General features: G+C 47.4%; 3 protein-coding genes across 3 annotated transcripts in view; all 3 read left to right on the top strand.

Annotated features, from left to right (window-relative positions):
* Positions 1-3,506: 3,506 nt before the first annotated feature.
* Positions 3,507-16,323, top strand: part of LOC122370060 — a 33,237-nt gene continuing 20,420 nt past the window's right edge. The window contains exon 1 of the mRNA XM_043345322.1: positions 3,507-3,680. The gene's annotated coding sequence lies outside the window, so the exon portion shown is untranslated. The remainder of the gene's footprint in view (positions 3,681-16,323) is intronic.
* LOC122370064 lies at positions 6,948-8,778 on the top strand. The gene is made up of 2 exons (XM_043345327.1): positions 6,948-8,442; positions 8,717-8,778. Exons 1-2 carry the CDS (start codon positions 6,948-6,950, stop codon positions 8,776-8,778), a joined length of 1,557 nt encoding a protein of 518 aa, XP_043201262.1.
* Positions 8,836-10,447, top strand: LOC122370062. The gene has a single exon (XM_043345324.1). The coding sequence runs from the start codon at positions 8,865-8,867 to the stop codon at positions 10,314-10,316; it is 1,452 nt and encodes a 483-aa protein (XP_043201259.1). The 5' UTR covers positions 8,836-8,864; the 3' UTR covers positions 10,317-10,447.

The raw sequence follows: 16,323 nt of genomic DNA, 5'->3' as shown, positions 1-16,323 counted from the left end.
CCCCCCCCCCCGGTTCCCGCGCCCATGTCGGTATTTTCTCATGGTCTTTGTTGGTATTTGGTTTGGTATTGGCAGGGGCGCCGCCACGGATTTTTGACTGGGGGGGACGGACTGACCGACTGAAAACCCAAAAATAGACATTCTTACCGTGGCCTTTTCGGTCCGATGTATTGAACGTTTAAAGCAAATATGCCACTTTTAACATAGGGTTTTAAACTGAAGTAACAGTTTTGTAGCTTGAGCTGAGACAAGAATTAACAAATCAAGAGCTTTTATGGCCCAACGATCACCCTAGCTAAAGATATCGGTATCGATTTTAGGTTTGAAGACTGAAGTCATTCCCATAGACTACACTTTGTCATTCCATTACCGAGGAATCCATTCCCTTACGGAAAAATGGTAGCCAATCAGCATTCAGCTGGTTTGAACTACGTAATACGAGTATGCTTGGTCAACGCGTAATCAGCTTCCGCTGCAATATAAGTAGCCTCTACGAAAGATGGAAATATTGGAAAACAGTTCTTATTTAAAAATAAAATAAAATTCTCTTTGCAAATACCTATCCATTATGTTATTTTCTGACCATTTTAAGCATAAAAACTCATAACTGTGGTAAAACAACTGGTTTGAGGAAAGTAGTTTAGGTATGGCTATAGACCGATTTCCCACCAAGTACCTATACCTAAGTACCTATATACACAGCCGATGTCCGATTCAATTTGACACGGCAAAACTTCCAGTGCTCTATCAGGCTATAATTGCTGATGTATGCCACTAATTTGATCGGTAATGCGTATTGCATAGGAAATGCATATTGCATACCCGCGTGGGAGAGGGGGCGTTGTATAGTAACAATCTCTCTTTTTTGGGTTGTGCATGAATCGGCGCGAAGCGCCGCGAAAATTGGCAAAAAACATCAGGCAAAACTGGTCCAAAATACGGATTTTGCAGCCCGTGTAACAAGCTTGATACCAGAAAACCTTAGGTCAGGTCACCAAGTGAAGTAGTCAAGTCGCCTCAAAGTTTTGTTGCCCTCTCAACCGTATAGCTTATTTCTTAGAAGCTGGAAATTTAGTGTCGTGTGATGCAGAACTGTGGGGTTGTAGCCGGAATCAGTCGGAGTTGATAGTTTCGGCTAGAGTCGGATTTGAAGTCTTCGAAATTGTTCGGATTTTGACTCCGATGTCGAATTGGTTTAAAGTCATGCTCTCTTGGCTGGTTTGACGAAATATATTAGGCCCATTTTCGGCCAGTCGTGTTATACGACACACTTTGATCACGATATCAAAAATCGGCAGCTCCGCGATGACAGGTCGGACAAGAGCTGGAGATTTTGTTGGCCGAGGTGTCAGGGGTCAGACCAATGCATGTAGGCCCACACCCCATATACTGAGTAGGTATGTAAACCTCCTGAACCCTCTCAGATTCGGCACCGTTCTATCTCTTCCATCCTCAGGACAGTCAAATCCTTCTCCTCCACGCCGCAACCCCCCTGCTCCGGGCTGGACGGGCAACTATCACATGCAGGAATGGCTCCACTGGAGCTATAGTCCTTTGCCGGGTGCAGTGAATGCCAGTGGGCTGGGCTGCCTGTTCAATTGGTCGGGTTCAGCCCAATTGTGGCTCACTGGGGTGGCTGCCCAGACCAATGTCTCCCACTAATTCTTTCATCCTTCCGGCTCTGAAATGGTCTCATTGGACAGAAGGGCCTAAGCAAATTTCGAGTATGGATAACAGCCAGTAAAACGCCTTTGGGGGCGACCAACGGAGCGAGCGAGAGGGTGAGCGTTGCACGTGCGAAATTGCAAGGGGATACCTCCAACATACTTGTGCACTGCACCCTACTAACCGGTCCCTAACGATGTGCCAAATTTGAGCGCAATCGGCCTAGCCGTTCTCGAGCTCTGGTCTGGAAGCGGCACCCTGCACGTGCGCACGTGCAGACTGTGTCCCAACTGACTTTTGCACGGTACCCTACTAACCGGTCCCTAACCATGTATCAAATTTCAGCACAATCGGTTCAGCCGTTCTCAAGATCTGGAATCGACCCCTGCACGTGCGCACGTGCAGTAGCACCCCAACAGTAGCGCATGCATATGCATTGCCTAGTGGGTACCTACCCATACATGCCAACTTTCAGCGCAATCGGCCCAGTAGTTACCGATATAGGGGAAGCGGGGGGAGCACCGCCACCTTAAGCATTTCTGCTCACCGAGCTGATATGCGTAGTAAAAACGAAGCTCTTTTGCATTCATGTGAAAGTAGGAATGGTTTCCTACATGTTGGCATAGTTTCCAGCGCTCCATTATAAAATTTCGCTACTTTACAGACATTGAAAACAAGTCCTGCATTTTCCGTCCTCCAAAAAATGTGCGGGTAGCACCGCCACTGATGGCGATGTTATTCACAGATCGGCCTTACGGTGACAGCCACCCTTGGAAGCGTTACTGCTGTCTGAAATAGTAACTCAAACTCATATAAGACACACAAGAGTTGGTTGTTAGTTTGTCACAGATCAGACTGTTTGTTGCGGACAATATGCATACAAAGCATGACAAATTCACGTTTATTTCGAAACATCCAGTGAAGTCAAACGTGAGGTTAAAAAACAGACGACGTTTGCGGCCTAACTAAAGCTCTTCTTCGAGCTGAGTGAATCATCATTGCGGCTTTATCCATTTTGCCACCCCTTGGGGTAGCACCGCCGAGCATGGCGGTGTTACCCCACACACAGTCATGGACCGACAACGCCCCGACAGCAAAACAAGCCGGGACGCGATTCTTCTGTAATTCCTTTCTAAACGAAGAGACACTTCATGCCCTCAAATTTAACGTAAAAATCAAGGCATTTTGACTTGAAATGACCACTTACTTGCTGCTAAAACATGCCAAATGATTACAACGATGGTTTGAAATTCACAAAATGGGCAATTGCGATCTCAAAATCAAATAAATCTTAGCGAAACCTACCTCACGCGGCGTCCCGTTTCCGTTCGAACACCGAAATGGCGGGTGTTTACATTTACAATTCAGAGTTTTGCCGATAGAGAGGATGGTGGTGTTTCCCACATGGCGGTGCTACCCCCGCTTCCCCTATTGCAATTGTTACAAAACTGACACCGCTTCATTTTTCACGTGGCACGTGCATAAGGGGTCACCCACATGCATCGGGAATAGTCCAACACTTGTTAGAAGGAATAAAGCTACCCTACCAAAAATTATGGCATGTAATTCGGTCAAGTGGCTGCTGAGATATAAGCCTCGCAAAAGCGTGCCGGCCGCTCATACTCAGAAATTTCCGTTATCTACGAAAGACTAAGCTCGCTTCGCTCGCTCCGTAATGAGTTTGGGGGGGACGTCCCCCTTCCATTCTGAGAGTGGGGGGACGCGTCCCCCCCGTCCTCCCCGGTGGCGGCGCCCATGGGTATTGGTATCACGATTTTCCGTAATTGACATCACTAGTCGGAACCATAACGGCAGACTGAGCCCAGGACCTGCTGCCACCTATCGGCGATTGTCGGAACCAGAGGCGGCCGACGGTCGAGCGACGGCCTTGGGACTGCCAGTGGCTGCTCAAGGCCATGTGGCTGCTGGAAGTCTGGCGTAGCAGGTGGGAGTACGGAAAGTGGAGACGGAGAAATACGGACGGCGAAGACGGCAGTACGGACAGAGGAGACGAGGTGAGGTCAAAGCGAGGGGTCAGGGAAGGGGTGACACAGACGGTCACACATCTCTGTGGGGATGAGGGGGGGGGGGCTGGCTAAACAGTGTGGTCTTTGTGTGGCCTGTGGGTATTTTCCAGGGTCTCTTTCTCAGCGGCACGGTACCCGGTTGAAGGTATGGCCGAATGCTGAGCTCCAACAGTTGAACAAGCATAGGTTCTGTTCTGTTCCATGCCCTAAACCTAAATAACGATGTTTATCAGCGCACCCAACATGGAGGTAATCCGCTGGGGTGAGTAGGTCACGTGACACATCCCCATCAGTCTGACGTAATCTGCAGGATAGCTTTCTGCCATTGGTAGTTATTCAGGGTTAGGCAGGGCAGGGGTATATCAATATAGGGTCTTGGGTTGGGTGCAGGGTGAAGTGTTGTTGGGTTAGGTAAAAATTAGTCAGGCAGGGCTAGTTTTGGCCGGGCTAGGTCAAGCTTAGATCAGGAGGCCTGAGTCCTGGCCTGGATGGATTATCCTGACGTTTATTACTCTAATGAGCATCATTTCAATATTCAGGACATGTAAAAATGTGATATGGACAGCAGCACACTATATCTAAAAAACAACGGGCACTCGGCTTCAGTTTTCCTGAACGGGGAAGTCCCCCTGACGCGGTTCGCCCCGCTGCGCGTGGGAGAGGGGAAGTCCCTTTCTGCCGTTGGGCGCGACTGGCTGGCGGTTGCCATGGAGACGTCTCAGCTACCAGGATGAGGAGCTCGTCTGAGGAGTTTGGTCTGGTCAAGGCCCTATATACCGGTCAGGTCAGATTTGACGACGTATTTCCTATGTGACTTTTATCTTATTACGTTTTGTTTGGGAGGATTTTATATCAATGAGGCTCGAGCGTGAGCTGCTCGAGAAATGAAAAAAGATTTTTACTGAAAAATACAGGAGAACATGAAGTGTTAAAAGTGTTTAAACCGTTATTAAGTACTTAGCAATTTAAGCTGGTTTATTTATTAAGTATCACATCTATTTAAGATTTAAGATTACAAAACACAACGCGAGGATAGCAAAACTATAATAACATCTGGTGCATGTGACTCCGGATATGGGAAAATCGCGCAAAGCCGGCAATTCAAGCGCTGGCGTAGCCGTTGAAGAAATCATGGAGAGCCAGATTGTGGAAAGTAAAATGAAGAAGAAGCAAAGAATACTGAAGGAGATTCGAATGAATGAATCCAAGTTAAGTTCGCTGATTTGCGACCAAGAATCCTCACTCTCAGAGCTCCAAAAGATAGCAGGTGAGCTAGGAGAGCAGGCGAGTGAGCTATTAGATGTAGTAGAGGCCATCTGGGAAGAGAAGAACAGCGGTGAAGTAGAATCAGGACCAATATGGGACATGTTTCATGGAGTAGAAGCTAGCATTCAAGATTCCGTCAGCATGGCAAACAAGTATATCCGCAAGAAACTGTCAGGAAACCTGTATTGTGAGGAAACAAGTGCGAGCAGTGAAGCGAGTGAACAGCCGAGCACGCAAAAAGAAAATGAAGCAAAGGACAAGGAAAACACGAACCGATCCCAAGATGCGACGGATTCGTCCATCAAGGGTATAAAGCCGCCAGAACTGCCCATATTCGATGGCAGAAAGGGTTACAGTGACTGGAGGGCGGTATTCGATGCTTTCGTCGGCAACTCGAACGCGTCGGCTGAGCTCAAGATGGTCTACCTCAAGAACAGTTTGACCGGCGAGCCCCTACAAATGGTAGAACGATATGGGTTGTCGAAAGCTGGTTATGAGAAAGCTAGAGAAGAGTTGGAAAGAAAGTATGGTGGTCATGCCAGGCGAGTGCGAGCAGAGATAGCCAGCATTCGCAGCTTCCCCAAGATAGGTGAAAACGATACAAAGAAGCTTGAAGAGTACTCAGATAAGGTGACAAGTCTCGTCACCAGTCTGAAGGAAAATGGATCAGACGGAGATCTTTCGGAAGTATCAGCATTTTATATGCTTGTGTCTGAAAAAGTTCACCACTCCTACATCAAGAACTATCAAAGGTGGCTAAGCACGACGAGTCAACAAGACAGCTTCGAAACATTTTCAAAATGGCTAGCTGAAGAAGTCATGCTGGAAAAAAGAGCCAAGGAAGCAACAGCAGCCAGTAGCGAGCAGGATGAGCCAAGACCGAGAATGCGTAGCCACGGAACAAAGAAGACGTACGCTGCCACAAGGCAGGCCAGCCGGCATGCCTTCAGTCGGCTGAAATGTGCAGTGTGTCACGCAGAACACGCGACTGAAGATTGCGCTGAGCTGCAGAGCTGGGAAGTCGCTAGAAGATATGCATTCTGCAAAGCCGAAGGATTGTGCTTCAGGTGTCTGCGTGGCAAGCACAGGGGAACTAACTGCCGCAAGTTTCCCGGCTGTGCTGTTGAGGGCTGTGGTGGCACTCATCACAGCCTCCTGCATGCCAGTGGAGGTGGAAACTCTCGAAACTCACCTGAAGTAGCCCGACCGTCTTACAGGACTCCGACACTCAGCAGCCAGGCCAAGGAATTCATTCCGAGAACGGTCGAGGGCCGCGCTTGTGCTAAAGAAGATAGTGCTCCAACAAGCAGTGCACAGGTGTCCGCGGCTCCCGGTGCAAGTTTTAATACCGCTGCCCAGAGACAAGAGAAGCGAAGTGGAAAAGTCGCGTTTCAGACGGCCCCGGTATTAGTGCACTGTCAGGATCGATTTCTGAAGCTGAACGCACTTTTAGATCCCTGCTCTGACGCCAGTTACATAAGTAAAGCTGCTGCAGACGAACTCGGACTACAAGGAGAAGAAGTCAAATTTGAGCTTGGGACGGTCAATGGCAAGACGGATGTGAAAATGAAGTCAGGAGCTGTCCGGATAGCCTCTACCCAGAGTAGGTTTGAAACGTCCTTAGATGTTCACGTCATTCCCAGTCTGGAAGGAGCCTCCGTATGTACGAGCTGGCAGGATGTGAAGCAGCGTTGGCCACACATGGTAGACATCCCCTTTCCAAAGATGGCTGGAAGGGAAGTGGACCTACTGATCGGTCTTAGCCCTGAGACAATGCCCATCTTTGTGCCTCTGAAGACTGTCTCCGGCGAGAGTTCGAGCCCAGTCGCTGTCCTAACGCCACTTGGATGGACAGCATTCGGCTGCGTTCAAGACAATGAAGATCCTTCTAACCTACAAAAGCTGAAGAGCATGGCAAACGTCGCAAGAACCTTGAGAACTTGCCTGACAGATAAGTCACTAAACGAAGAAATTCAAGCAATGAGAGCGATGACAGATCTGGAGATGCTGGACGTCAAGACCACCGAGACCAATCTTCTGTCAGCTGAAGAAAAAGTGGCTATGAAGAAAGCTGCAAGTTCATTGAAGAAACAAGGAAGTAGATATCAAGTTGCAGTACCATGGCGAGAAAACGAACCGCAGCTGAAAAGCAACTACGAATCTGCGCTGATTCGCCTAGTGAAGCTGGAGAATTCTCTTCATCGTCGGGGAGCTCATCTTGCTGCAAAGTATAACGACATTCTTGAAGAGTACGTGAAGAAAGGTTATATGACCAAAACTCCCACGGCGCAGAGATCAAACAGTGGAGAGGATGAGTGGTTCCTTCCACACTTTCCCGTCATTCGAGAGGACAAGGCGTCATCCAAGATCCGAATCGTGTACGACGCAGCGGCCAAAAGTGAGGGAATCAGTCTCAACTCACAGCTCCTTCCGGGACCATCGCTTTACAGCGACCTGATCGAAACGCTAGTCGGATTCAGACAACATCCTATCGCCTTAGTCGGAGATGTAAAGGAGATGTTCCTTCAAGTCGAGCTGGCGCCAAAAGATCAGAAGTTCCACCGCGTTCTATGGCGCAACATGAAGCAAGATGAAGAACCAACAGTTTTTGAAGCCAAGAGATGGATCTTCGGGAACGCTGCAGCACCATTCGTCGCGCAGTTTGTTCTGAAGGAGCATGCGCGACTCAACGCAGAGAAGTACCCTGTTGCGTCTGAAGTAATCAGCAAGCACGTTTACATGGACGACGAGATCGCATCATTTAAGGATGCGGAATCCGCCATCGGAGCAAGGAGGCAAGTTAGTGAGCTGCTGGAAGATGCTGGCATGAAGATGACGAAGTGGAAATCAAACAGTCAAGAAGTGATGGAAACAGTACCAGAAGAAGACAGAGCCGTCACCTCAAAACACTTCATTGAAGACAAAGGATCAGAATCAACCAAAGCTCTCGGCGTGGTGTGGTCGACAGAAGACGACCTTCTATCACTGGATGTGTCCAAGCGACCGCCGGTGACAGGAAGATGGACCAAGAGAGCTGTCCTGAAGGAGATGGCTGCCATCTTCGACCCGTTGTGCCTATTCGCACCATTCACACTCCGTGCCAAGATGTTATTTCAGCAAACCTGGGACTGCACGATCAACTGGGACGACGTCCTACCTGAGGATCAGCAGAAACAGTGGAACGCGTGGTTCTCCGAACTCGCAGAACTGGAGACCATAGCTGTGCCAAGATGTGTTCACCGCTTCAAGGGTGAACCTGACCAAGAGCTCCATGTCTTCAGTGATGCCTCTGAGCAGGCATATGCCGCTGCTGTATATGTCGTATCCGAAAGCATGGGTGAGAGGTGCTCCAATCTCGTCCTGGCACGTGCCAGAGTGGCACCGAAAGCAAAGAAGAAGACGATCGCCAGGCTGGAGCTCATGGGGGCGCTCTTGGGACTGCGTCTAGTCAAGAAAGTGTGCAGCGCTCTTGGGAAGGAGCTATGTGAGGTCCATTTCTGGTCAGACTCAATGGATGTCCTCTGCTGGATCAGAAACGAAGTTTCTAGGTTTCAAGCATTTGTGGCTCACCGAGTGTCAGAAATCCGTGAGTGTACGGTGCCGGAGCAATGGCAGCACGTACCAGGCAAGGAAAACCCAGCCGACGCGCCGACAAGAGGACTGAGTCTCGAGGCGCTCCGAGGTCACAGGCTGTGGTGGCATGGGCCGGAGTTCCTGGTGGATGAAGACCGTACATGGCCGACAAAAAGACACTTCAGTGATGAAGATTTTGACAGAACCGAACTGGCCAGACGAGAGCAAAGAAACACGTTCGCCATAAGAGCTCCAGCCTCAAGCGCGGAATTACGACTCCTCCCGGAAAAATTCTCTAGCTGGACTAGGTTCATTCGAATCACAGCCTGGGTGATGCGATTCATCAAAGCACTGAAAGAAAAACTGAGAAAACGCCCAGCCAGATGTACTGAACCAGAGGGGCTAGGTCCAACTGAAGTCGATGAAGCGGAACAGTTCTGGATTAAACGAGCTCAGGAAGAGTCATTTTCTGAAGAAATGAAGCAGCTGAAGACAAGTGAAGGATCCGGTGTCAAAAGATGTCGTCAAAGCTCAGTGAAGAAGCTGTGTCCATTCATGGACGAGGACGGCATACTCAGAGTTGGAGGCAGGCTACAGCGCTCCGACTTGAGCTACAGCGCCAAGCATCCTGTTCTGCTTCCAAAGGGACACCCAATCAGCAGACTGATAATTCGTCAGCTGCACGAGGACACTGAACATGGCTTAGGTGTAGAGCACACCTTGGCCAGCTTACGAACGCGCTTCTGGGTGCCTGCTGCGCGGGAGATGATCAAGAAATGCATTCACCAGTGCGTAAAGTGTCAGAAGCTCCGAAAGTCAGCCGAGACACAAGTGATGGCGCCCAAGCAAAGCAACCAAGTGAGAACGCGCTTCCGCGCCTTTGACAAGACGGCAGTTGACTTTGCAGGACCATTCCTGACAAAACAAGGTCGTGGAAAAGTCAGGCAAAAACGGTACCTATGTATCTTCACCTGCCTCCAGGTCAGAGCCGTTCATCTGGAGATGACGTACGGGCTAGATACATCCAGTTTCATTCGGGCTCTGATGAGATTCATTTCCAGAAAAGGCGAGCCCTCAGAGATCATATCTGACAACGGAAGAAACTTCACACGGGCTTCAAAGGAACTGCAGCAGTCCTTTCACGGATTGGACAACAGTCAGATCCAGCGTGAACTTCTGAAGTCACGCACGAAGTGGACGTTCATTCCTCCTGGTGCTCCACACTTCAATGGAGCGTGTGAAGCAATGGTAAAGATCGCGAAGAGAGCGTTGATGAAGACTCTCGAGCATGCTGACCTCTCTGATGAAGAGCTGCAGACAGCGTTCTGTAAAGTAGAGGCGCTGATGAACACAAGGCCACTGACGGTGTTATCCAACGACCCAACTGATGACCAGCCGCTCACGCCAGCCAACTTCCTCGTGGGTCACACAGCAATCGAGATGACAGTATCATCAGATTCCAATGAGGCGGGGGTGAGGCAGCGCTGGAAACGTATACAACAGCTGTCAACAGAGTACTGGAGGCGATGGCTCAGAGAATATCTACCGTCGCTACAGCGGAGACAGAAGTGGCTTGATCCGAAACCTGACATAGCACCTGGTGACGTGGTGTTGGTGGTCGACCCGTCTTCTCCACGAGGAAAGTGGCCGATGGGACGCATAGACCAAGTGATGAGAGGTGACGATGGTCACGTCAGAGTGGCGTCTGTGAGGATGCGAGACAAGATCGTCACAAGACCAGTCACAAAGATGGTCCGACTGGATGTCAGCGGCCTGCTGGTGTAATTGTTGGATTGGGAACAATCCAAAGTGAGGGGAAGATGTTTGGGAGGATTTTATATCAATGAGGCTCGAGCGTGAGCTGCTCGAGAAATGAAAAAAGATTTTTACTGAAAAATACAGGAGAACATGAAGTGTTAAAAGTGTTTAAACCGTTATTAAGTACTTAGCAATTTAAGCTGGTTTATTTATTAAGTATCACATCTATTTAAGATTTAAGATTACAAAACACAACGCGAGGATAGCAAAACTATAATAACACGTTTTATAGAATCGTTATAGTTATTGACGGGGTGTTATTCCTATGTGACTTTTATCTTAATTATTACGTTTTATAGAATCGTTTAAGTTATTGTCAGGATGTTAGAAAATAGCGTTGAATAGCTATAATGTCTCTTGCTGACCCCTGGTTACCTAATAGCAGACCTTATGTCAGGAACGGATAGATTATAACTGTAAGAGATGTCAATCGGATACCAACGTGTTTGGTATAATGAATCCAAGCCATTGTCATCCCGGTTTGGTATCGGGTTTCCAATGATTTGGGATGACCATCACTGATGGATGAACACCACTGATGAATAATCCGCAGCGAAGGAGGCAGGGCCTCACCACGGCCTGTATACTGGGAAACGCGTCCATTTGGACCACGGCTCGGAGATCTGACCGGTACGGCGGGTCGTTTCCACCTTCTCTCTCTCTCTCTCTCTCTCTCTCTCTCTCTCTCTCTCTCTCTCTCTCTCTCTCTCTCTCTCTCTCTCTCTCTCTCTCTCCCTGGCTCCAGTTGCTCTGTACCGGTGTTTCTGCCGACTGAACACACAGACAAGGAGCTGCACCACGGCCGAGTCAGCCGACGGAGACACGACACCGAATTTTCGTTCAAAGCGTGACACGAAATCTTTGCGGCCTTTCTCAACTCTTGTCAAATGTCTGCGACAGGCTCAAGCACCGTTCAAGTGCCGCAGGACTCATGAGCTTGCTTATCACACAGGCTCCTAAGGAGCTCCACTGAGCTCTAACCCTCGCCCGTATAGGAGGGGGGGGGGTCTTACGGACCCCCCATGGTTTTTCGCGAATAACTCGCGTAAAAAGCGGCCGATCGCGACGAAACTTTCAATACCCTCGCGTTCATCAATTTCACACCGACCCTGAAAATTTCATGACCCTGGCCCAAATGACCTTTGACCTGTGACCTACTTTTCGAGACCATGTTTGGCTGAAATCGCGTTTCGGCGTATGTCGGCTCGCATTAGCCGCGCGTTTGCAGTCTTTTCGTGGTTTCAAACGTTCAAACATGTGATATGCTGTTGCCCCCATGCATTAGGGTGGGTGTCAAGGTCACCTGAAGGTCAGGTCAGGTCATTGACCTTTGATGACCTCGGTTCACTTTTTCGAGTTTTACATGTTTCTAGGCCAGTTTTTGGAGCTGAGTTCGAATTTAGCAACCATATGAACATTTACGAAGTAGTTTTGGTGCCTTCGTAACATGTTACGAAGCTGTCAGAGGCGGTTGCCTCCTACACCTTTTTGCGTTGTTCGATGGCCAATCGTCATAACCATTTCGGCATCAGTTTGGACAAGCGTCATTCAGAATAACCCATCGGCGGTGTGCATCACTGTTTGACGGTCGGCAAAACAGGCTGGACTCCATTTAACCATTCTGCATAACTCTTTGTCATTGAGCACAATGTTCGTCATAGGTAAAACACTTTGTCATATTGTCATTATGCTTCGACATTTCACAAAATGGTTAGTCGATGAGCAAAATTCATCGGTACTGTGCGTAAACAATGACTGTTGATTTAAAACTTTCGTCAATGATCAAAATGTCAATGATGTAGTGCTTATCTAGCCATATTCAATGTTTAACGTTAATCACGCATTCAGGGATGAGGCTTATGACAGTTCCAGCGCAATTTGCAACCAATTAACTATTGGATTCCCGATTCCGAAAAAGGCAGTTATACGATAGCTACGAGGAGACTGCCGGCGCCATACCGAGTAGGCATGTAGGTTCTTGAGCGTCGGACTCCAAGCAATTCGATACAAACCACGAAATCGGCCGTCATTATACCCGTGCGATGTCATGGGACAACGCCTCGGGCGGCCGCGCCGGTCGGACTCGCGAGGGAATGGCTGACAGATGGCGAGCCGGGCCCTGCCGGCCGGACACCTTGGTGTTTGGGGCGGCGCTGACTTATCCAGCCTGTTGCTCTGTTGCCTGTCCATTTTTCAATCAGCCGATAACATGTCAGCTACGTCCATCTACATTGTACCTATGGTGCTCATGAACGCTACCGATTTTTATGTGGATCAATGGTCTACGAGTTTCGCCACCTATGCCTCGCACTGCACTGTATAAACGTGGTCATATTTGTACTTCTCTGTAAAGGGGCGATCTGTTTTTAGTTTTGACGAAATGTTATGAGGAATGCCGAAATTAGCATGGGGATGTTTTGGTGAACGACGAAGGGATATTAACGAATGACGAAGCATTTATCCAAATCGTCAAAGGTTTTGCCGGGACTCAATCAGTTATGGCGAATAGCGAAGGTAATACCAACTGACGAACTGTGGAGTGGGATCAGCATTCCGTTTTGCCCATATGCTGAAGGTTTTGCCGGAATGCCTCTCACTGGCGCCACCTATGTGCTGATCGGACGAATGGGTTTTGCTGATTGGCCATTAGAGATGCCACAAATTTGCAATTTCATTACCCGCTCCGCCCCGCAGCTACCCCTTGCCCAACCACAACTACCCGCAAGCTGATTTTGGCTGAGCCGAACCCGCAAAAAACCCGCAATTTTGAAAACCTGCTTTTGCAAGAAAAAAATACAGCTGGGTCAATGCTAGAGCTATATAAACATTACTTGCTTCATTGCTGTGCAGAAAAAGACAGCCAAACAAATAGTAAGGACCTGAAATTGCTATGCTAAGTCCTCAAGAAGTGCACACTGGATAGTGGAAAACGAATAATGCATCAATACATTTGAAATTCCTTTCTGAAAAGAGTTCAGTAAAATTTTTCTCTCACCTTACCCTTCAGCATTAGACGCGTTTACATAGGGTTTGTTGCAAGCTTATATCTCCGTCCGTGATGTTGCAAAAGATGCCAATGGTGCTTAACAATTTACAAAATGATCCCCTCTAAATATTTGAAGACCACTGCAACGAAATTATCGCCAAATTAACGAGCTAGAGCCTCGTCAAATATGCTATGTAAACCGGGTTATTGGCTGAGGATCAAAATTTTACTCTGGCTCCCTCTCAATGTTAGGCTTCTGGAATGATATTGTTATCAAAATGAATGTTGATATAAAAGATATGCGATTTCCAGTTAAAAATAAATAGTGACACGGTGAATAATAAGTATCCAGTCGATCTACACATAAAACAAATCATGCAAAATCCCAGCAAAAACCAACTAATCACCAATGAACCACGCGTTTCTGGAAACATGCGTCAGAAGCGTCACCAACAGCTGATTGCAAAGAATGTAACAGCGACTAAATTATTGCGGCCGTAGTTAGTGCGAACTTGTTGCGAAAACACCGATGTATAACCCGCGCCCTGGTGTGGGTCTGAGCCACCTTCGCCCTGGTGGGGGGGGGCCAAAATGACCCCCCCCGTCTAACTCGAAAACGAAGAGGGCTAGGAAGACGCGGAAAAAAGCAAACGAAAGCCCATAACAAGTACGTTCGAAAGTATTTCGGTCATTTTTTCGCTAAGGTCAATATTGAGGTCGCTAGAGGTCATCATAGGTCAAATTTCAGTGTTTTCGGTGTTGCCGGACATATTCCGCTGTAGCTCGGAAACTAGAAGAGCTAGAGAGCCGCGGAAAAAAGCAATCGATAGCTCTTTTCAAGCTCTTTCGCCAAGGCTCGTCAGATTTGACCTCAGCTCAACGGTTTGGCCTACAGAGGTCATGCAAGGTCAACTTGGCAAATTTCGTTGAAAATGTTTTTAACTATAGCATGCATTCACGAGAAAATAGAGAAACGATTCATGCACCATCGTGCTTGGCTCGTCGAGACGCGTCGAATGATATATAGTTTGACCTCGAAAGGTCATTTTGAAAATTTGACCTCAGGTCAAGGTCATGACCTTACCGAAATAGGTCATGCTGCATATCATTCGATCCGCATTGACGAGACAAACACGATAAACGTCGAACGGAGTCTCTATCTCTATTCAATAACAAGTAAGTGCAGAAAAACCGCTGGTGACCTCTGGTGACCAGGGAGATGACCTAGCGTGACCTCAGCGAGGTCACAAGCAAATGGTTTCACATGGGCTGTGATTTGCTGACCCAAGACACTTCAATAACGAAATATAGGAACAATCACGCCCGATTTAGCTGAAAAACAACTACTTTTCGATTCTCCCATTGACTTATAATGGGGAGCAGCGATGACCTGACCTGACCTTAGGTCACATTTATAAAAAATCCGAGATAGCCATTTTGTAGAGCTGGGTGACATCTTCAAGTACTGTAAATTTTACATAGATCGGATAAAAGCTGTGCCTTTGAGAGAGCTTTGAACTTTTTTAGAGGTGGTGTCAGTTTTGGTGACCTTGTGACCTGACCTGACCTGACCCGAACCCCCCAAAAAAGAACATGATGTAAAAATGTTGAATAAACAGCTATACAAAGTTTCAGGGCGCTAACTCAAGTGGTTTCTGAGTTATCGCTGAAAAACCACAGGGGGGGGCCAAAATGGCCCCCCCCCCACCAGGGCGAAGGATAATGCATATTCATGTGCCATTCTGATAAAGTTATTTTACACAACAGCTAAAGTTTTACCATTTAGAGGTTAATAACCGGTTAAGAAATAAAGAGACAGTAAATACTAAATTGAATGTAATAATTTCATACATGGTCTTGGTAATGTTCTCCGGCTCTCTCGTCATACAAATGATAAGCACGTAAAAAGACAAAAGAAATAAATGCGACCAGCTACGTGGTTTTGTATGTAACATGTATAACTGCTATTTTGAGGTATTCAAAAACCAAGACAGAAAAATTGATTGTAAAATTATTGCGTCATCAATGACAGCTTTCCTTTGCCTCAGAGACCAAAATTGCCGCAGTCAAATGCCAATCCTTGTCAGAATGTCGGAAGTGCGCCAGTATTGTATTGCGTTATATTTGGGCCGCCCAGTCAAGGCAGTATATACCGCCCAGTCAAGTATACCGCAGCGCCCAGTCAATATTTTGATTTTTGTAAGGGTAATTGGTGAGTTATTTTCGTAATATAGGGTGGAACAGAACATAGGATAGGTAATCAATGAATTTGCATCAAATTTTGTTTAGTTGATAGCTCTTTTTATGCCGACCAGACGCAAATAAAGTAGCATGTGGCATTTGCTCTGATTCTGGGTTCTTCCATAATGTATATCTAGTGCACACTGCACATAGACTTCAGTTCAGCTTCCTATAAGTTTGCTTTCAGGTTCTTTTATGTTTTATGGAATGCTTTCATCAGCAATTATTTATGCTTTGTAGTTTGTTGCTTATACCTTGGTTTGGTCATTGCTAGACTGTGGATGCTATTGCTGGTTGTTTTCAGTTTTGCATTTGAAATGTGCTTCCTTGATATATTTCTATATTTGGTTCTGTTTTAAAAGCTGTTTTGATGAATATTGTATTGCTAACCTGAGCAAATGCACTTGGCATTGTGTTTTGCATCTAAAAAAAAAAAAATATAGGTTCTTAAGTCTGACCGCCAAATACCCGCCACACGATAAGTTTTGCTTCTCAAACCCGCCAAAAACCCTGCGGGTTTTGAAAACCCGCAGAAAGCGGGTTCGCGGGTTCAAAAGTGGCATCTCTATTGGCCATCGAACAACGCAAAAAGGTGTACTACGAATACCCTTACTGGTTGACCTGACCTGACCTAACCCGACCTGGCCTAAATACATGAAGACATCATCTGTGATCAAAACTAACATGATATTCGTGATCATCACCCCGAAAAAACCCCATAGCAGCCACACTTTACGACGTTCTAAC

This window comes from Amphibalanus amphitrite, unplaced genomic scaffold (assembly GCF_019059575.1).
Source record: "Amphibalanus amphitrite isolate SeventyFive unplaced genomic scaffold, NRLGWU_Aamphi_draft 001094F_arrow, whole genome shotgun sequence".
NCBI classification, from domain to species: domain Eukaryota; kingdom Metazoa; phylum Arthropoda; class Thecostraca; order Balanomorpha; family Balanidae; genus Amphibalanus; species Amphibalanus amphitrite.
The sequence above is the reverse complement of the archived record's forward strand: the minus strand, read 5'-3'. Positions and strand labels throughout refer to the sequence as shown.